At 45.9% G+C, this 21128-nt stretch overlaps 1 protein-coding gene across 1 annotated transcript in view; it reads left to right on the top strand.

The window, feature by feature from the left end:
- Nucleotides 1-20823, top strand: part of AVL9 (AVL9 cell migration associated) — a 122722-nt gene extending 101899 nt beyond the window's left edge. Inside the window, exons 13-16 of the mRNA XM_082258829.1 lie at nucleotides 5075-5192; nucleotides 6863-6916; nucleotides 7134-7222; nucleotides 20012-20823. Of these exons, the coding sequence (XP_082114955.1) occupies nucleotides 5075-5192; nucleotides 6863-6916; nucleotides 7134-7222; nucleotides 20012-20118 (368 nt within the window). The 3' untranslated portion in view covers nucleotides 20119-20823. The remainder of the gene's footprint in view (nucleotides 1-5074; nucleotides 5193-6862; nucleotides 6917-7133; nucleotides 7223-20011) is intronic.
- Nucleotides 20824-21128: the final 305 nt, after the last annotated feature.

The raw sequence follows: 21128 nt of genomic DNA, 5'->3' as shown, positions 1-21128 counted from the left end.
TTCGCCGGTTCCCGGATCCATGGCTTTCCAGAATCCCGGACAAATGGGTTTGCGAAGTCATAAAGTCAGGGTACAAGATCGATTTTCGATCTCTCCCACCGGCGCGATTCTTCCCTTCCAATATCCGTCTATCCGCAGATCGTTTAGAAGATCTGCGGAGAGCAGTCACAGATCTACTACAACAAGGAGTGGTAGTCCACGTTCCTTGGACAGAACGGTTTCAAGGGTTTTATTCAAACCTGTTTACAATACCCAGGAAAGAGGGCAAAGTGCGTCCAATTCTGGACTTAAGAGCACTCAATTCTTTCGTCAACATAAGAAGATTCAGAATGGAGTCCATTCGCACGGTAGCAGCCTTCCTGCATCCAGGGGATGTCCTAGCGTCCATAGACATCAAGGACGCCTATCTTCACATTCCCATTTTCGCAGGACATCAGCGGTTTCTACGCTTTTCCGTAGAGGAGAACCACTATCAGTTTGTGGCGTTACCTTTCGGTCTCGCCACGGCTCCGCGGGTCTTCACAAAGGTGTTGGCCCCAATGTTGGCACTTCTGCGCCAAAGAGGTATATCGATTCTAGGTTACCTAGACGATCTTCTGCTTCATGCAGAGTCTCCTCAGACCTTGCTATAAAACATAGAAATTACTATGATTTCTTTACAGGAATTCGGGTGGCTGGTGAACCAGCAAAAGTCTTTTCTGGTTCCCACCCAGAGGCTCGAATATCTGGGTCTAATTCTAGACACAGTCAGGACGAGAGTTTTCCTTCCGGTAGGGAAACTTCGAAAGATTCAATCAGCAGTCCAGTTGTTACTGTCCAACAGCTGGTCTTCCCTTCGGACGTGCATGAGGGTTCTGGGGTTGATGGTGGCTTCATTCGAAGCAGTCCCATTTGCCCAGTCCCATACCCGAATTCTTCAGCAAGAGATTCTTCTCAGATGGAATCGGAATCCGGAATCCCTGGACAATCAGATACGATTGAGCAAACAGACCAGAGAGTCTCTGGTTTGGTGGCTTCGGTCTCCAATGCTCAGCCAGGGAAAGTCATTTCTGCCAATATATTGGACGATAGTGACCACGGATGCCAGTCTATCCGGATGGGGAGGAATTCTTGGTCAGTTATCTGTCCAGGGACTTTGGTCCCCGGAAGAATCCAGGTTACCGATAAATGTATTGGAACTGAGAGCGATCAGACTTTGTCTGATTCACTGGACCGAGCAGCTCCAGGGCAGCCCGGTTCGGATCCAGTCGGACAATGCCACGGCCGTGGCTTATGTCAATCATCAGGGGGGCACCAAGAGTGTCCGAGCGGCCAAAGAAGTGGCTTGCATTCTTCGCTGGGCGGAACGATTTGTTCCAGCAATCTCTGCGGTGTTCATTCCGGGGGTGGAGAATTGGCAGGCAGATTATCTCAGCCGTCAGACCCTGGATCAGGGGGAATGGTCCCTCCATCCAGACGTTTTCCACCAGTTGTGCCTACGGTGGGGCACCCCGGATGTGGATCTGTTGGCATCACGATTCAACAGGAAAGTTCAGAGATTCGTGGCTCGCTCCCGCGATCCTCTAGCAGAAACCGCAGACGCACTGATCGCCCCGTGGGGGCAATACCAGCTAATATATGCCTTCCCTCCTCTCGCGTTACTGCCAAGACTTCTTCGCAGGGTAGAGGAGGAAGGAATCCCAGTAATCCTGGTAGCTCCGGACTGGCCTCGTCGAGCTTGGTACGCCGACATGGTCAGACTGGTGGCGGACGTTCCATGGAGACTTCCTCTCAGGGAGGATCTACTGTCTCAGGGACCGATCTTCCATCCTGCTTTACGATCGCTGGCTTTAACGGCCTGGCTATTGAGACCCAGGTGCTGAAGGACAAAGGTTTGTCAGCTTCAGTTATTCCTACTCTAGTTGAAGCAAGGAAAGCGACTTCCAGAAAGATTTATCATCGCACATGGAAGTCCTACATTGCATGGTGTGAACCTTTGGGGTTCCGTCCTCGGTCTTATTCGATTAGTCGAATATTGGCTTTTCTGCAACAAGGGGTTGAGCAGAAACTGGCCTTGAGTACTATCAAGGGTCAGGTCTCAGCATTAGCCATCTTCTTTCAGAAGCCTTTGGCTACTCATTCCTTGGTGCGGAATTTCATCCAGGGGGTGCGACATCTGGCTCCGCCAGTGCACGCGCCGTTACCCCCCTGGGATCTTAATTTAGTGTTGTCGGTTCTTCAGAAACCTCCTTTTGAAGATATTAGGGAGATTCCTCTACCCACGTTGTCCCAGAAGGTGGCCTTCTTGGTGGCTATTACTTCTGCACGCAGGGTGTCAGAACTGGCCGCATTATCTTGTCGTTCACCATATCTGGTGGTTCATAGAGATAAGGTGGTTCTTCGTCCGATTCCATCCTTCCTACCAAAAGTGGTTTCAGAATTTCATCTGAATGAAGAAATTGTATTACCTTCCCTGTGTCCTAAGCCCAGTCATCCTCGGGAGTTTGCTTTACACTCCTTGGATGTGGTCCGGGCGATCAGGGTATACTTGAAAACGACAGACTCGTTTCGCAAGACGGATTCACTTTTTGTGATCCCAGATGGACCCAAAAAGGGGTTGCCTGCATCTGCCGCGACCATTTCCAGATGGATCAGACAGACGGTAGTACAGGCTTATTCTATTAAGGGTCGGGAGCCCCCGTTCCCTGTTAAGGCGCACTCCACTCGGGCACTTAGTGCGTCATGGGCCTTTCGCCATCAGGCGTCAGTGGTCCAGGTGTGCAAGGCGGCTACCTGGTCGTCGGTGCATACCTTTTCTAAACATTATTAAGTTGATGTAATGGCATCGTCTGATGCCTCATTTGGCCGCAAGGTTTTGCAGGCCGCAATTTGAGGAGACCAGTGGTCTACCTCGAGGGTTTTTTTCCGTTGGAAAATTTTTTCTTTAGCCTCATTCTTGTTTATAATGAGCCTTTAAAACTTCTAGTTTGGCACCGGTGGGCCTTCTAGATTGGATTTGATTTTGTCAATCCCACCCCTCATTTGTGGCACTGCTTCTGGATGTCCCAGCTCTTGAGAATCAAGAAGACTACGTCTGTCAATGAGCGATAGAGAAAAATGGATTTTTGTAAGAACTTACCGTAAAATCCTTTTCTCTTAAGCTCATTGACAGACGTAGTACCCGCCCCTCTATCATTGAGTTGGGTTGGGTTAAATTCTCTGTACTGCTTTAAACAGAACTGATTCCCTGTAGCAGAGAGAGGGAGGATATACCCTCAGGGACTGCCCCTAGGGTGGAGCCAGAACGTTTTGTCATTCTGCCTAGTCCTACTCCTGCGGAGACAACATAACCCAGCTCTTGAGAATCAAGAAGACTACGTCTGTCAATGAGCTTAAGAGAAAAGGATTTTACGGTAAGTTCTTACAAAAATCCTTTTTTTTTTTTTTTTTTTTTCATAATTGTCACTTTTTTTCTTTTTTGTTTATATAGTGCAAAAAATAATAATTGCAGAGGTGATCAAATACCACCAAACGAAAGCTCTATTTGTGGGGAAAGGACCTCAATTTTATTGGGGGTACAGCGTCACACAACCGCGCAATTGTCAGTTAAAATAATGCAGTGCCGTATCGCAAAAAATGCTTTGGTCATTAAGGGGGAAAACCTTCTGGTCAAGAAGTAGTTAAAGAAAACCTTTCCGAAGAGAAACACAGAAAGTTTCAAAGTGCTAGTTTCCTGACTTATTAGGCTGGTTAACAGACTTCTATATTTTCAGAGTAACTGACCGTCAGCAAGTATACTGATAAGGTCAGAATTTCTTACGTGCAAACTTGTTTCAGTTCAGTGACACACAGTATTGACGCAAGAGGGTCAGTATGGCAAACAGGCAGTCAGTATTTGCATACCAAGAAGTCAGCAGTAGCAGTTTTTGTGCTTCTCTGAGCTATTTTTTTAAGGTATGGTACACAGATCAAGGGGTATATCGGAGCTTCCAGGGGGCGGGGGATCTGACATCACACACTGAACATCATAGTGCAATCTGCCCACCATTAGTTGCATTGGAGGGCAGGTGGGGCATCATGAGGTCCTTAAGACCCCTGATGTCTTATTAAAGATAATCTATCACTAAAACTATACATCCCATAGGGGATTTTCACGTATAGGCAGAATCGCTGTGGCTCCAAATTGCGGCAAAATGTGTAAGGCACGTTTCATTACCTCAAACTCTGTAATTTTGCCACGTGACAAGACACGCGTGGGCCAAAATTTGGTCCCTGAGTTTAGGTGTGATAAACACGAATAAGGAATAAACTGGTAAGGAATGAACCCCCACGGACCAGCGCTGATCGTTTTTTGTTCCGTGGATTCATCCCACATCAGTTTACATGCCCATTGACCCTTGCGGGTTTGGTAAGCAGCCAGGGGCCTAAGTGATGAAAAAAATTGTTTAGTAAAAAAAAAAAAAGTCTATTAGATTGTAAGCTCTTAAGAGCAGTGCCCTCTTTTATTTTATTGTTTTGTAACGGTCTCCCTTTTATATTGTAAAGCGATGTGCAAACTGATGGAGCAATAGAAGTTCTGTATAATAATAACTAAAAAATGTAACTTACACCAAAGCATTTAAAATTCTCCCCAAAAAATTGGACCCAACCCCACATGCACACGTCAGGGGCGCCAGTGCACAAAAACATTGATTGCGCTACACCAGTTACATATCACTGGCAAGCAAGTGTGGGAGCAATAGTTCTAGGCCCATTTTTCATGGTGAACTCTCAACTGGTGACCTCTAGTGGCTTTTAAAGCGTCGCCCATGAAAAATATAGGGTACTGAAGTTTATCGCTATTTCACAGGCACGTGCAGTGTTGAAGGTTTGACATGTTGGGTATCTATTTACATGGCACAACCTCAGCTATATATATATATATGTATATATATATGTATGTGTATATATAATATATGAAATTGGGAACTATATTGCGTTTGTGTGCATATATTTTGCGTTAAATAATTTTTTTTAAATGTGTGCAAAAATTGCTCTGGCAGAGTTATAGAAGTAATTTTAATGTGGCTTGTGTTCTGTGACTCTTTTTTTTCAGACAATGAGAAGATTCTGTCCGATTACGGGTCTGTCTTTGTAGGAATGTGGAAAATCACGCACAACTATAGAGTGTGGAATAGCAACAAACATCCAGCTCTTGCAGAAGTGACTCCAAGGTAAAAAGAAAAAAAAATGTAGGATATTATTTAAAAATAGCCAGATTTTAAAAATAAATGTGTGTTAATAAAAATACAATCTTTTACATTTGCGAATCTACACAATATGACTTTTAAGGCTATTGTATTAATTCCTGCGAGTAAAATTATATGAATTGGAAGGGGTATTCAACCACTTCAATACTGGGCACTTTCACCCCCTTCCTGCCCAGGCCAATTTGCAGCTGTTAGCGCTGTAACACTTTGAATAACAATTGCGCGGTCATACAAAACTGTACCCATATTTCATTTTTATAATTTTTTTCACACAAGACCAAAAATGTTGAAATAAAAGTTTGTGTCATAAAATTTTGCAAATAAATCTTTCATCATAAATTTAGGCCAAACCGTATTCTGCTAAATTTTTTTGGTGAAAATCATTGTTTAATATTTAGACTGCAGGGAAGTTAAGAGTCCACAAACTATGGTATGTATGTATGTATGTGTATATATATATATATATATATATATATATATATCTCTTAAAATCGATCAATCCTGAAGTACTGATGGCATGTCTAATTTCTTGAGGCCCAAAAAATTCCAGGACAGTAAAAATATCACCCAGAAGACTCCTGTTGCAAAGTAGATAGTCCAAGGTATTTAGTAAGAGGCATAGCGAGTTTTTTGGAGTTGTACTTTTTTTGTCACAATTTTTTGGAGAAAAAAAAAAATTGTGGGTTTTCACAATTTTTGTTTACATATTGTCACCAGTGTAGTACAGCTTCCCAATATAACGGGTATGATGGTGTTTAGGGACACTATGGACCGTATGTATTTTTTTATTAAAAAAAAAAAACAAAAATATGTATTACTTTTTCTCTTTTTTTTTTTTTTCACAATTTTTTTTAATACTGTGACCAGAGTAATACAGTGTTACCATAGTAAAATTGTTCTACTCTGGGTAAGTGATCAGGATTTTTTATTTTTTTTTTATTTTTACACAATACGGTTGCTTATACTAGTGAATTTCACTATTATAAGCAACCATTTTTACTGAATGAAATCTATTCATTCAGACGGGCTGTGATTGGCCCTGTCTGTACCTTGTGATCACTGTGACCAATCACAGCTAGCAACACGCAAGAAGTGTTTCGGGAGGATGTCATATGACGTCCACCCAGAACAAATGATAATAGACAAACTGGTTAAAAAAAAAAAAAAAAAATATTTCTCTCAATGATCAAATTGAAAATCCTTGCGAACTGGGCCACTTCACACACAGGGAAGTCCGTCGGCAGACTCAGTTTTTCTCAGCGGGTGATCGATCCGCCAAACCCCCCCTGAGCAGACGGATGGCAGTTCTGTCTCCACGCTGTGTGTGGAGACAGAGCTGTCAGGTCCCCGCTGTTCTCTATGGGGGAATCGGATGGGAACAGACTGTCTGTCCGTTCTCATCCGATCCGCTGGACAGATAGAAAATAGGGTTTCCATCTGTCCAGATTTGACGGTTCGGATGTCAGCGGACATGTCTCAGCTGACATCCGATGTCTCATAGAGATGCATGGGGCATTCGTTCAGATCCGCTATAAAAACGGACAGGCGGATCTGAACGGTCCACCTGTGTGAAAGGGGCCTTAGTTAGTACCATGTATAAGGCAATGATTAATGCAATGTGTTATCTATTCCAGCCATCCATTCCAGGGCCATTACAGTGTAGCAGATGTGAAGTTAAGACTTTCACAGTAAGTATTCAAAGTGTGAGCAAACAATACTGAATATTTGCCCATAAAGTTTTATATTTTTTTTTATTACCTACATAAAGTAATTTTTGTTTTGCGTAAATATATACATTGTATTATTTGAAAAAAATCCATTGGGTGTCTTTTATATGCTGTTCCAAATTACTGACATCTGCTTGATAAATGACTAGCATGACCCTAACATGATCTTCTTTTGAAGTTCTGTACAGAACAGCGAGCGAGGCAAGAAGATAGGCAATGCCGTTGTAACCACTAGCCGCAATGTGGTTCAGACCAGTAAAGCTGTAGGTAAGAATAATCACATTAAATTTTCTTTACATGCTTCTGAAAATATCCCAAAATGATTGGGATTTAAATCTTACTTTAAGGGTGACATTTAAAAGCACCAGTATGTATTTAATGCAGCCATTGCCTTAAAGAAAAAGAAAAGGCTCTCTTCTAGTCACTGAGCTTTCTCTGCTGCGTTAAGCAGAGAGAACTTCGGGGGTTCTGCTGGCTCCATACTGTGGTTTGCCTTTTATGAATGGGCCCTAAAATGTGGCCTTCAGTTTGCATAGCCAATAAAATTATAGCAGGGGGAGAGTGGCAATATTTGATCTTCATTGTAAATTAGCGCCTTAGTTTTCATCATGTTAAAAGTGCCTTAGGAGCATCTTTCACTACATGGCAGAGCTACAGCATGCACATTTTTTATGCATCACAATTATCTGTAATCTTTTAAAAATTAGATGTACTCCATTCATGGGAAAAGCAGACATGGTTAACTGAGCATTAATATCCCTCAAAATTTTGAATAGTAAAGGAAACCACTTTTCTCTATCGTTCATTGACAGACGCAGTTCCATATTCTTCTTGACCATTGGGTTATGCTGCCCCCTATAGGAGTAGAACACTAGGCAGGAAAAAACTTTACCACGCCTTTGGGGCAGTCCCTGCAGGCATACACCCACGCACTCTGCTATAGCCCTCAGTTTGTTTCTGCCTATTTTAGGAGTAGGACCTAGTTCCCTGCTGGGACTTTGATCTTAGCTGCTTTTTTTTTTTTTTTGGGAACCTTTTTGTAAGACTATTTTTTAGTTGTTCTTGAGAGAACTATAAGCAAGAGCTGACTGGGTTTCATACTGGATATGCTAGATCCTTAAGGTCTCCCAGTCCGGCCAGCGAGTGTGAGCAGGTTATAGTCCAGCACTAGGCCCCACCACAACAGAGCCCCGATGGATGGGGGCTGGCCTGCAAGTGAAACACCTCACCGGGACACACGCGACCTGGGATGCCCTGAGTCAAAGCATACTCCCTGGCCGTCAGCACCCCCACCCCATGTGGAGAGGTGGTCTGTTCGGAGTGGTGCCCACCTGATGCCGTTGGTATGGTGAGTAAGTGTCCCCACATTTCTCTGGCAGTCTCGGGGTGGACGTGGGCCCCCTCCCTGGGAAAGTCGGGCCCTCGGGTATCCCTCAGTTCCCCTGGCCTCTCGTGATACCAGCCCCCCCCCCCCCCCACAAGCAGGTTCCTACCTCAGGGGGGCGGATGTATTACGGCTTACACCGGTTCCGCGGTGGGAAGAGGTTTGTCTTGGTGGGAACCTCTCCTGGGGACCCCCCCGATGCCACTGTCTGATGACCCCCCTGGGGGATCCTGGAGACCGCATGGCGTGCCGTAGGGGCTGCCATTTTGCTGTAGTTTTTGCTCTGCAACAATGTAAATGTTACTCATTGGAATGCATGGGCGGCCATGTTTTGGTAGTTTCCCCATAGGAATGCATGGAGTCCACGTTAGCTGGACAGCAAGGGAGAAGCTAGGGTGACTCTAACACATGACCCAGGTTTTTCCTGTTCTTGTGTCAGATAGTTTTTTCTCTCTGCACAGAACGTTCCTGTATCCCTCCATATCGTTTTGGTGGTATGTTACTGGGGTCCCTGTAGGTATTTCTCACTCACTAGGGCTGAGACTTGTGGTGCAGCGGTGCGGATCGTGTTTTTTGCAGTTTTCTTAGTGACACTGCTTTTCTTGTAAATATTGAGTCCCAGGACCAAATCTGACCTACATACCCCCTTCGGTTCACAGCCGCTGTCTGCTTATACAGCAGTTTTGGAAAACCTGGTGTCAAAAGTGAATTTAGTTTTTAAAAAAGGCCACTAACAGAAAGCATCCTATGCCTTCCCCTGCCTCTATAGTATGCTCAAATTCTGAGGTAGATAGCATACCATCCTGGTGGAACTGTGTCTCTGCATTCTGACAGCGAGGAGGATATGTCCTCGTCAGCAGCCGTGCGGGAAAGCGCGCTGGTGGAGGCACTTATAGTGTCAGTGGGGGAAACTTTAAAAATGGGGGATGACTCTACAGTGTCAGGAACACAGATGTCTTTTGGCACCCACAAATCCCAGAAGTCGGGCAAGGTTTTTCCCTGTCCGGAAATTTTTGACAACATTGACAATGAACAGTGGGGGCGCATCAAACGTTGGTGGTGACTAAGCGCTTTAAAAGGCGATACGCCCTTCACGGACACGGTATCTGCTAGATGGACTTTACCCTCAAAGGTGGATCATCTGATTTCCAGACTAATAAAGTCTACTGTGGTTTTGGTGGAGGAGTCCCTGGTATTTACAGACCCTGTAGATAGACGCATTGAGTCTCTGACCCGCCATTTGCATGTATTAGCCGGCTAAATACTAAAACCGGTCTTTGTGATCACTCTGGTGTCACAGACCATTACAGAATGGGCAAAGTTTCTAAAAGGTGACTTGGAAACGGAGCAGCTCTCACCGTGCCTGATAGAGCCCCTCTGGTTGCCAGAGTGTCTGCGGTGGGGATTGCTATTAGATGCATGGTGTGGCTAAAAAGCTGGTCTGCGGACCAAGCTTCCAAAAAGGCTCTTTCTCTGTCGCTCATTGACAGACGTAGTCCTGGTTGATTAATAACAACTCGGGTTATGCTGCCCTCTACAGGAGTAGGACTAGACAGGAAAGAAAATGTTCTGGCCACACCCTAGGGGCAGTCTCAGAGGGTATATCCTCTCACTTCCTGCTACAGCAAATCAGTTTTTTTCTGTCTAGTTAGGAGTAAGGACCTAGATACCTTGCTGGGATCTTCGGTCCTGGCAGGATTTTTTTCTTAGAAGATTTTTAGACAGCTTTTTTTTTCCTCCAGTGTTCCTGTGAGATCTTCAAGCAAGAAAGCTGGAACTGGGCGATGGGCTGGATGTTGAGATCCAGTGGTCACCCCAGTTCAGCCTACGAGCGCGTGCAGGCCATAGCCCCGCGCTGGGTCGGCCGCGACATAGTCCCACTGGACGGGGACTGACCCTGCGAGTTAAACGTCTCGCTGAAACGCCAATGACCATGAGTCACGGCGTCCGTATTGGTTGACAGCCCTCCCACCCCGGTGGAGAGGGGTACTGTCAGGAGTTGGCGCCCGCCTGGTTCCGGTATGGTGAGTAGTATGTTCCCCCTTTTCCCCTGACGGGTTTTGTGGTGAACGCGGGCCCCTCTCTGAAATGGTAAGGATGGGTCTCCCCTCTATCCTATAACATGTCACAGATCCCCCTATTTGAGTGTGATTTTTGTGAACAAGTAACCAGGAGGCTTGGTTTGGGAGCTGACAATCTAATGTCATTTCAAAACTGTAAAGATGACTGAAGTCAGTGGCAGTACTAGAATATTACTGTGGTAGCACAGGCCGCTAGGCCGTATACAGCATCCCGCAGGCCGCTGCTAAGCCGCCGCTATCCTAACAGGCCGCCGCCATTTTCTTGCAGAGCACACGAGGCCGCCATATTGGCGTAGCCTCGTGTCTCCAACATGGGGGCGGCCATGTTTGAGGTGACCAAACACCTCATGGAGCCAGGGGGAAGCGCCGGCAGGCGTGTTAAGGGGCGGAGCCGCCTCCTTTACCCAGGAAATAGGGCCAAAGACTTCCTGTCTGTAACAGGACAGCACTGAGCAAGCTGATGAAAACTTCTGTGCATCAGGGATGAGCCTTGGGGTCTCTCTCTCTCTCTCTGTGGGGTCCAAAAAGGCAGGTAACACTGAGGGGCGCTGTTGCGACTGGGGGACACAAAAAAAAAAAGTTTTTTACTTTGTCATTTTTTGTCGCTGGCAAGTGTCTTGTATAATCATTGACCCTGCCGCATAGGTATCCCCACCTGATCCCCTCAAGGTGGCCGCAGGACCCTCCAGTACCCCACTTGTTTTTAATGCATTATCTGCAGTTTTGGAGTCTTTGGTATCCTGGGTGGAGGTGGCCTGTCAGGGACGGGGGTCAAGAAGCGACCCCCGCCTACCCCTATTGTTTATCTGATACTTCAGATACGGATTCAGAGCTGGTCAATGCAGCTGCAGGTCCCTCTTATGGGGCTGTTGTCTCAGGTAATGTCTCCTCAGCAGTGAGGAGAACGTTTCTGCCTCCGCCATAGCACAAGAGTGGTGGATGCACTAGTTGTGTCCGTCCGGGAAACCTTTGGTCTTGAGGTTATACCGGCAGAGGTAGCTGAGACTGAAATTCCTTTTTGGTACTTGTTAGCCTACCAAAAGGGCGAAGGATTTTCCTTTACCCAAATGGGGTCGTTTTGAAACGAACCCCTGTTATTTCCTAACGCATGGCTAGGCACTATCCGTTTGAGGAATCCCTCTTTAAAGGATAGACGGTACCACCTGCTGTCTTGCCACAGACTGTTAGGATAAAGAGGACCTCGTAGCCAACGAGGACCTTCCCTTTCTGCTCATAAGGAGTTGTTCGTTCCGCGAGGGCGGGCGATAAGGCGAAACCCTCCAAAGCCCCTTTAGAGGGGTTTCAAAGGGCGCTGGTCGGCTAAACAAAAAGTCCGGCTCAGCCAAGCCTGAAAAATACAGCCTGATGCGCCCCTACCCATCTCTGGAGTGGGGGGGACGTCTTCACCGGTTTCCGGATCCATGGCTTGCCGGAACCCCAGACTAAGGGGTTCGCGAGGTCATACGGTCAGGATACAGGATCGAGTTTCGATCACTTCCACCAGTGCGATTCTTCCCTGCTAACATTTAACGGTTTCAGGGGGTTCTATTCAAACCTGTTCACAATGCCCAGGAAAGAGGGCAAGGTGCGTCCAATTTCTGGACTTGGGGAAAAATAAAGTCCATCCGAACAGTGGTGGCTTCCCTGCATCAGGGGGATTCCTGGCGTCCATAGAAATTTAGGATGCCTATCTTTATATCCCCATCATCGCAGGACATCAGCGTTTTTCTTCGCTTTCCCACATCCCTGGTTCCCACAAGGAGACTGAACTATATGGGCCTAAGGTTGGATACATCCTGGGCAAGAGGTTTTCTCCTTGCGGAGAAACTCCAGAAGGTTCAGTCAACGATTCGGATGTTGCTGTCCGTCAATCGGCTGGGACGGATGGTGGCCTTCTTAGAGGCAGTACCGTATACCCAGTCTCATACCCGAATTCTCCTGAAAGAGATTCTTTTCTTATGAAATCAGAATTCCGATTTCCTGGACAATCGGATCCGGTTGGGCGAGCGGACCAGGGAGCCTCCGATGCTCAACCAAGGGAAGTCATTCCTTCCGATAGTATCCAGGTTACCAATAGGGTATTGGAACTGAGAGCGATCAGATTTTGTCTGATTTACTGGACCGAGCAGCTCTAGAGCAGCCCGATTCGGATCCAATCGCACTATGCCACGGTCGTGACTTATGTCAAGAAAGGGGCACTTAGAATGTCCTGGTGGCCATCGAAACGACTAGCATCTTTCGTTGGACGGAACGGTTTGTTCCGGATCTCCCCGCATTGTTCACTCCGGGGGTGGGAAATCGGCAGGCAGATTATTTCAGCCGTCAGATTCTGGATCAAGGGGTATGGCCTCTTCATCCAGAGGTATCTCACTAGCTGTCCCTTCATTGGGGCACCCCGGATGTGGATCTGTTGGCACCTTGGCTCAACAGGAAGGTGCGGAGGTTTGTAGCTCGCACCCGCGATCTTCTAGCGGACGCAGCAGAAACGCTGATCGCCCCGTGGGGGCAGTATCAGCTATGGCATGCCTTCCATCCTCTCAAGTTACTTCTTCGCAGGATAGAGGTGGAGGGAATTCCAGTTATTCTGGAAATTCCGGACTGACCTCGTCGAGCCTGGTACGCCGACTTGGTGAGGCTAGTCGCGGACGCTCCTTGGAGACTTCCTCTCAGGGAGGATTTGCGGTCTCAGGGACCGATCTTCCATCTTGCTTTACAATCGCTGGCTTAATGGCCTGGCCATTGAGACCCAGGTACTGAAGGACAAGGGAGTGTCCGCTTCAGTTATTCCTACCTCTAGTTAAAGCAAGGAAAGCGACTTCCAGCACATGGAAGTCTTATATTTGCGTGGTGTGAATCTCTTGGATTTCCCCCACATACCTATTCGGTGATCCGATTCTTGGTCTTTCTGCAACAAGGGGTTGAGCAGAAATTGTCCTTGAGCACTATCAAGGGTCAGGTTTCAGCGTTAGCAATCTTCTTTCAGAAACCTTTGGCTAATCATTCCTTGGTGCGGAATTTCATCCAAGGGGTGCGACATCTGGCTCCGCCAGTGCGTGCACCCTTACCGCCTGGGATCTTAATTTAGTGTTGTCAGTTCTTCAGAAACTTCTCTTTGAAGATATTAGGGAGATTCCCTTGCTTACATTATCCCAGAAGGTGGCCTTCTTGGTGGCCATTACTTCTGCACGCAGGGTGTCAGAACTGGCCGCATTATCTTGTCGTTCCCCATTTCTGGTGGTTCATAGGGATAAGGTGGTTCTTCTTCCGAATCCATCCTTCCTTCCTAAAGTGGTTTTCAGAGTTTTCATCTGAATAAAAATATTGTGTTACCTTCCCCGTGTCCTAAGACTAGCCATCCTTGGGAGTTGCATTACACTCCTTGGATGGGGTTCAGAAGGATACACTTGACTACTACGAACTTGTTTTCGTAAGACGGACTCACTTTTTGTGATCACGGATAGCCCTTGAAGGGGGTTGCCTGTGTCTGCCGCGACCATATCTAGATGGATCAGTCAGACGGTGGTACAGGCTTATTCTATTAAGGGTCGAAATCCTCCGTTCCCTGTTAAGGCGCACTCTACTCGGGCGCCTAGTGTCTCCTGGGTCTTCCGCCATCAGGCGTCAGCGATCCAGGTTTTCGAGGCGATGACTTGATTGTCGGTTCATACCTTTACAACATTTTATAAAGTTGATGTGATGGCATCGTCAGATGCCTCTTTTGGCCACAAGGTTCTGCAGGCCGCAATCTGAGGAGACTGTTGGTCTACCTCAAGGGTTTGTTGGATGTTTCACTTAGGTCTCATCTTTGTGCTCGATGAGTCCTTGATGCTTCTGGTTGGCTCCGGTTGGGCCTTCTGGATTTTGATTTCTGTCATCCCACCCCTCATTTGTGGTACTGCTTTGGGACGTCCCGAATTGTTATTAATCAACAAGGACTACGTCTGTCAATGAGCGACAGAGAAAAATTGATTTTTGTAAAATCTTACCGTAAAATCCTTTTCTCTTAAGCTCATTGACAGACGTAGTACCCGCCCCTCTGTTTTGAGTTGGGTTGGGTTAAATTCTCTAAACACTGCTTTGTGACATAACTGATTTGCTGTAGCAGGAAGTGAGAGGATATACCCTCTGGGACTGCCCCTAGGGTGTGGCCAGAACGTTTTCTTTCCTGTCTAGTCCTACTCCTGTAGAGGGCAGCATAACCCAAGTTGTTATTAATCAACGAGGACTACGTCTGTCAATGAGCTTAAGAGAAAAGGATTTTACGGTAAGATTTTACAAAAATCCATTTTTCTGACCATCCCTTTTACAGGGGACAGGTTGTTTGGATCCTCCCCATATGAGTTGGTCAAAGGCCTTACAGGTGGCAAGAGTACTCTTCTACCACAAGGCACCGCGTAATAGATGGGGACCTTCATTTACTTCTCATCGGCAGCCCTTTCGTAACCCCGGGTCGCAGGAGAAAGGAGCTACGCCATTCAGGTCTTCTTGGGGTTCCAAGAAGACATGGTTGGGTAAGCCGAGAACAGGCCAATCTGGATCTGTGGACAAATCCTCGTCTGCATGAAGGAACGCCCTCACCCATTTCTGGGGTGGGGGGACGTCTTTGCTTCTTTCCGGGAACAATGGACTTCCTTGATTCAGGACAAATGGGTCCACGAACTGATCCGATCGGGTTACAAGCCACGGTTGTGGCTTACTTCAATCATCAAGGGGGCACCAAGAGTGTCTTGGGGGCCCAGGAGGTGGCCAAGATCCTGAAATGGGCAGAAAAGTTTGTTCCAGCCCTTTCTGCAGTGCACATCCCAGGTGTGGAAAACTGGCAGGCGGATTACCTGAGGAGTCAGGTGTTGGATCAGGGGGAGTGGTCCCTGCACCCAGAGGTGTTTCACCTCCTGTGTGTACGGTGGGGGACACCCGATGTCGACCTGTTTGCTTCTCAACTCAACAAGAAGGTTCAGAGGTTTGTAGCCAGGTCGCAGGTTCCTCTGGCCAACGCCACAGATGCACTGGTGGCTCTTTGGAGTCAATATCGGCTGATCTATGCATTCCCTCTGCTGAAGCTCCTGTCGAGGCTTCTGCGCAGAATAGAGGTGGAAGGGATTCTAGTGGCCCCAGACTGGCCTCGCTAGTCTTGGTACGCAGATTTGGTAAGGTTGGTCGCCGATGCTCCTTGGAGTATGGGTATAGTGTAGGGAGGTCCTAGTGCAAAGACCGGTGCAGAGTGCACAGTGGAGTCTCCCCTAACATGTGTCCTACCTTCAGGAGGGGGTCAGAGGGCACAGGGAAGATCAGGGCAGGGCAGCATGCTATAGTTGATGGTGGCCATTTCCCCTTAGTCTGGCTGGTCTCCGGTTGGTGGCCATGTTTGTGTAGCCCGATGATATCACAAGGCCTCATAGGGGATGCTGAAGCTCCTCTTCCTCTTCCTCCCCCATTTCCTCTTCCTATGCCTGGGACATATGAACAGGGATGGCATCCATGGTGATGCTGGGTCCGAATTCTCAGCACTCCCCTGATTCCAAGGGGGATTCCTTGGGGGTCCCTGTTATCTCTCTCTGCTGATAGGTACCCTGAGCCTTGGGGGGAATCCTTTAGTGGTGCCAAAAGAAGCGCCACTACGCCTTTCCCTGCTCAGTCTGTCTTATCTGATTCTAAGCCTGATGCGGCACGTCCAGGAGGGCTTAATATCATACCCCCAAATCCATCTGATAGTGCGGATGATTGCTCCATGGTCACAGCAGCGAATTAAAAAGCGCTGTTAGATGCACTTTTCACTGCAGTGTGGAGGATGCGGCTGATGTAGCTGCGGACGTAACAGTGTCGTTTGGTATATGTAAGTCAACTCGCACTCCAAATGTGTTTCCATATTTGCCTTATTTTGACAGGTTTTCCTGTAAGAATGGGAACAACCAAAATTACCCTTTGTGGTCCCCAAACGTTTTGCTGTACGTTACCCTTTTGAGGAGTCACTTTTAAAGTGGGCTAGTCCACCAGTGGACAACCCTCCTGTTTCCAGGTTGAACAAAGCTACCATGATCCCAGTAAAGGAATCCCTGTCCTGACAGGAAAGTGGAGGCTGTGTGTGGCAAGCAGCATGTTTACTATGGCTGGCTCGACATTGCAGCCAGTCTTTGCCTCAGCCATGGTGTCTCAGATCCTAACTGAATAAGCCAAGTGGCTGTGGCAAGCAGCAAGGCTATGGCAAGCAGCATGTTTACTATGGCTGGCTCTACATTGCAGCCAGTCTTTGCCTCAGCCATGGTGTCTCAGACCCTAACTGAATAAGCCAAGCTTTTGCGCCAGGGCCTGGGGAGTGAGCAGGTTCCGCTGCTTATGTTGATTTAGCGGACCAGTTGGTCCATGGGCTGCAGTTTATTTGTGATGGAGCTTTGCATACAGCTCCTGTGCTGTCCAAACTTTGTTTCAGCGGTGGTGACTAGGTGCGTGCTGTGGCTTAAGAATTGGTCCGCAGACCAAACCCCTAAGAAAGCTCTCATTAATCTGCCCTTTCAAGGCGACGCTGGTTTGGGGCTACCCTGGATAACCTCATTAAGGGTATCACGGGGGAAGAAGAGTACCTTCCTGCCATAGTCTAGAAAAAGGAAGGAGCCTCGTTGCAGACAGGGGCCCTACTTCTCAGCACATAGAAAATTATTTTGTGCTTCTAGGACTAAGAACCAGGGAAATAGATCTTTCAAATCTTTCCCAGTAGGTTCCAAGCATCCTTTGTCTGGTAAGCCTAGAGCTAGATTATCCAGACCCGCAGACAATACCCCTTCAGCATAAAGTTCTGCCCTCACCCAATTTTGGGGTGGGGGGACATCTTTGCAGGTTTACGACCTCGTTAACCTCCTTCATGCGCATCAAGGGGATCCATGAAATTATTATTTTGGGGGTACCCAGAAAGGGAGGACAAAGCATGTCCTTTTCAGGTTTTTTAAGTCCTTGAGTCTCCTTGTGTGGATTTAATTCCTGCAAAGGTTCAGGTGATGTCCGAACTACCTAAGGTCCCCCCCTATCCCTGTCCATGGAATTGTTTTCCCTAGGTTTGATTCTAATTCTGACCAGGGTGGTCCTTCCTCTGGACAAACGTCAGGAACCCACAGGCTGTGATTCGCCGGGTGCTGTCACACAGATAGTTCTCTCTCCCATTTTGCATACAGGTTCAGAGTATGGTGGTATCCACCTTTTTAAGACAGTTCTGTTTGCACAGTCCTACATGCAGCTCCTTTACCACAAGAGTATACCAAGGTTTGTGGCGAGATCACGGGTTCCTCTGGCAGATGCCACAGGCATACAAGGGCCACGGTAAGACCAGTATTTCAGGCTTTTTTCCTAATCCCTGCGATTAATTAAGTCAGTCTGGTGGCCATAAAAGTCCCTTGGGAGCTTCCTCTCAGAGAAGACCAGTTGTCCCAAGAGCTGATCTACCATCCTGCTTTACAGTCACTGGTTTTAATGGCTTCGCTATTGAAAGCCAGGTAGTGAGGGATAGAAGTCTGTCTGGATCAGTGATCCCTACTATGGTGAAGGCCAGGAAGTTGTCTTCCAGCAAGATATACCATTGTACGTGGAAAGTGTACATTTCTTGGTGTGAGTTGATCCTCAATCCTTTTCTGGGGCTCGGATCTTAACCTTTCTTCAACAGGGTGTTGATCAGAAGTTGGGCTTGAGTACCATCAAGTGCCAGGTGTCTGCCCTGGCATACCTTCACAAAATTCTATAAGGTAGATATTTTGGCATCTGCGGATTCTTCTTTTGGCCGCAAAGTTTTGCAGGCTGCTGTTTAAGAGGGGCTGTTCCCTCTTGAGGGGTGTTTTTCTTTAAACGGAGGGGCTCCAGTGACCCGGTTAAGGATCCTGTGTCCTGGTTAAGGGCTCTTATATTCAGCCTTGGGTTATTTTCCCCACCTCTCATTTTCCTTTTGGACGTCCCAGTAGTTATGATTTATGGAGCGCTGTGTCCGTCGAACATAAGAGAAAATGGGATTTTTGTTCTTACCGTAAAATCCATTTCTCTGAGTTCGACGGACACATACAGCTTGCTACTAAACTGATTTCCTAGAGCAGAGAGCGGGGTTTACCAAGCTGAGGACGGCTTGTGGGCATAGCCAGGTGTTTTTTGTTCTGCCTGAGCCTACTCCCAGAGGAGGCAATATAACCCAATAGTTATGATTTATGGAGCGCTGTGTCAATTGATTAACTCAGAGAAATGGATTTTACAGTAAGTACAAAAATTCCATTATTACAGACTCATCAAGACTGCCACTGCTGACTGTCTGAAGCTGATATTTTTCCCCCTGTTTTTTTTTTTTTTTGTTTTTTTAACTTTAGTACTTTCTATGCTAAATTATGCAGATTAGAACTGAATATTTCTGATGTAGAATTTTATGGTTATTTCCTCTTCCCCAATCCATATTTGAGTAACTAATTAGGCATGTTTTATGGTGCACACTACAAGGCCTCATGCACACTGAACGTTTTGAGTTTCTACACTGAACGTCTTTTACTTCTGGCAGGAAAAAGCAGCTTAAAAAATGTGCCTAAAGCCGTGTATTGCACACGCATTCAGGCTCGTCGAATGTATGAGCGTTTTATGGATTCTATCGGCCAGAATATTATTTTGTTTTTTTTTTACATTTTGATTAGACTTGGAAAAAGTAAATGCTTCTGTCAGATTTATTTTTGCTGTCCATGACCTTGATATAGAGATTTCACCTCACTTGTCTGTCTTTCTGACAGCCTATGACAGAAACAAAGGGGAGCAACCACTGTTGCCAGAGTAGGAAGTCCTAGAAAGTAATAACCTTTTCTACAGTTACTTAAAGTGTTACTAAACCCAGGAGCCTGCATTCACTATCTCTCACAGTACACGGAACATGGAAATGCAATTGTTTTAGTAAATCTAAATTTCTAAATGTCTTTTCTCATCAGCAGTATATACACAATGCAAGGGATTAACCCATTAGGTTCCACATATGATGTATATACTGTATCTATGCTCCATAGTGCACAGGAAATGATATTGCGTAAAGCTGGCCCTGTGTATGGTCGCTCCCAATGTGTGTACCCAAATTGGGATAACACCGATTTTATATTTGTTAATTCACATAGCATAACGTAAGAAACAAATATTGCTGATTACCATTTTAAATGCTATTTTCTGATCACTCAATCACTAAAAAATTCTACTTCGCTCCCACGGTTTATAAGAGGGCTAGGGAGGTAATGTTTGCCAGAATAAACCCTGTCTTCACTGGCAGAACTCATTGCAAGTTGTAAACTATAGTTGGCCACTGTTTGTCCTAACATAAGTTTAAAGATTTATAAGCTAGGCTTCTTACATTGTTTGTTCATGAGCAGAGACACTGTGATACAGACTCACTCTGCCATTGTTCAGAAATGCTTGCAGTCACCCCTGAGACCTTCTCATGAGAAATCTCAAAAAGGTAAAACATTTTACAAAACGTATGTATGCTGTGCGAATGGGAACACAACAATTGTATAGTATTTTTTTTTTTTTTCTTAAATGGAACTGCAAAAGTGGAAATACTCTTTAAAAACATAACGAAATCTCTTTGATCTTGTGCAGGTCAATCTGTTGGTGGAGCTCTCATCAGTGCAAAGTCAGCCATGTCCTCGTGGCTTTCTACCTTCTCTCAGCTAGCAACCCAAGAACCCCAAGAAGAAAAGCAGTGAATATAAGATTTGTTCTCTATGACCATCACCTTTCTCTGGATTTTTAGCTGTTCTAATATCTACAACAGATTTTGTCCGTTTCAAACCAGTTTTGTCTTAATAACACATGAACTGTACTGGTTGTTCCATATACAAACACATTCTGAAATTGCAATAGTAGCGGTAAATGAAGTTGTCTTTGTATAGTTTACATTGTATATGTCCTTTTACTTGGTGCGTAAATCAACTTAATTTATTTTCACACTTGTAGCTCAAGATACGTTCATAACTGTTTAAAAGTAAAAAAAAATGTACAGAACAAATGATTTGAGTTTTGAAAATGATAGCTAAAGAGACTGCAATATGGGTAAATTATAGAGGGGAGAGGCTGAGATATAACAAATTATTTTTCCTTGCATACAAAGCAGGCCTGAAAAAAGATTGTACAAAGATATGACAAGACAGCTAGGAGCAGTTTTGATTTGCATCCTGTTACGGATCCGGTTATTTGGTAGTTGCTACACAGATGCATACCATTCTCAGGAAGAAGCATTTGTATGTTGCAAAATTATATCTTTAGTAGTGTGCCACTCATTTGTGTTCATTCTGTGATGTGTCAGAATGCTGGCCGATTACGTTTATAATGCCAACCTTTACTTACTTACCATTTGTCTCTATTCATACAGTTCCCCTGAGGAAGCCCTGCTGTTATGTAACAGGATTCAGATTGACACTATTCTCTGTTTTTAATATAGATTTACTATTCTTATCAGTTTAGTATTTATTTATACATGTTGTGCGCTGTCATGTTTAATGGCTTCTTAACATTGTCAGTATATTCCTTCAAAAGCCCATCATGCAGCATGTTCTAGCTTTTAAAGAGGAAGTAAACTCTTCCTTTTTTTTTTTTCCCCCCTGCAAAGTAAATGCATAATGTGCTTGTATGCATCGCGTACTAGCATATTATGTGACACTTACCTGCAGCAAAGCCCGCGTTGTCCCTGCTGCCGACCGCATCAATCTTCACCTGT

This window comes from Pelophylax lessonae, assembly GCF_965119305.1.
Source record: "Pelophylax lessonae genome assembly, chromosome: 5".
NCBI classification, from domain to species: domain Eukaryota; kingdom Metazoa; phylum Chordata; class Amphibia; order Anura; family Ranidae; genus Pelophylax; species Pelophylax lessonae.
The sequence above is the reverse complement of the archived record's forward strand: the minus strand, read 5'-3'. Positions and strand labels throughout refer to the sequence as shown.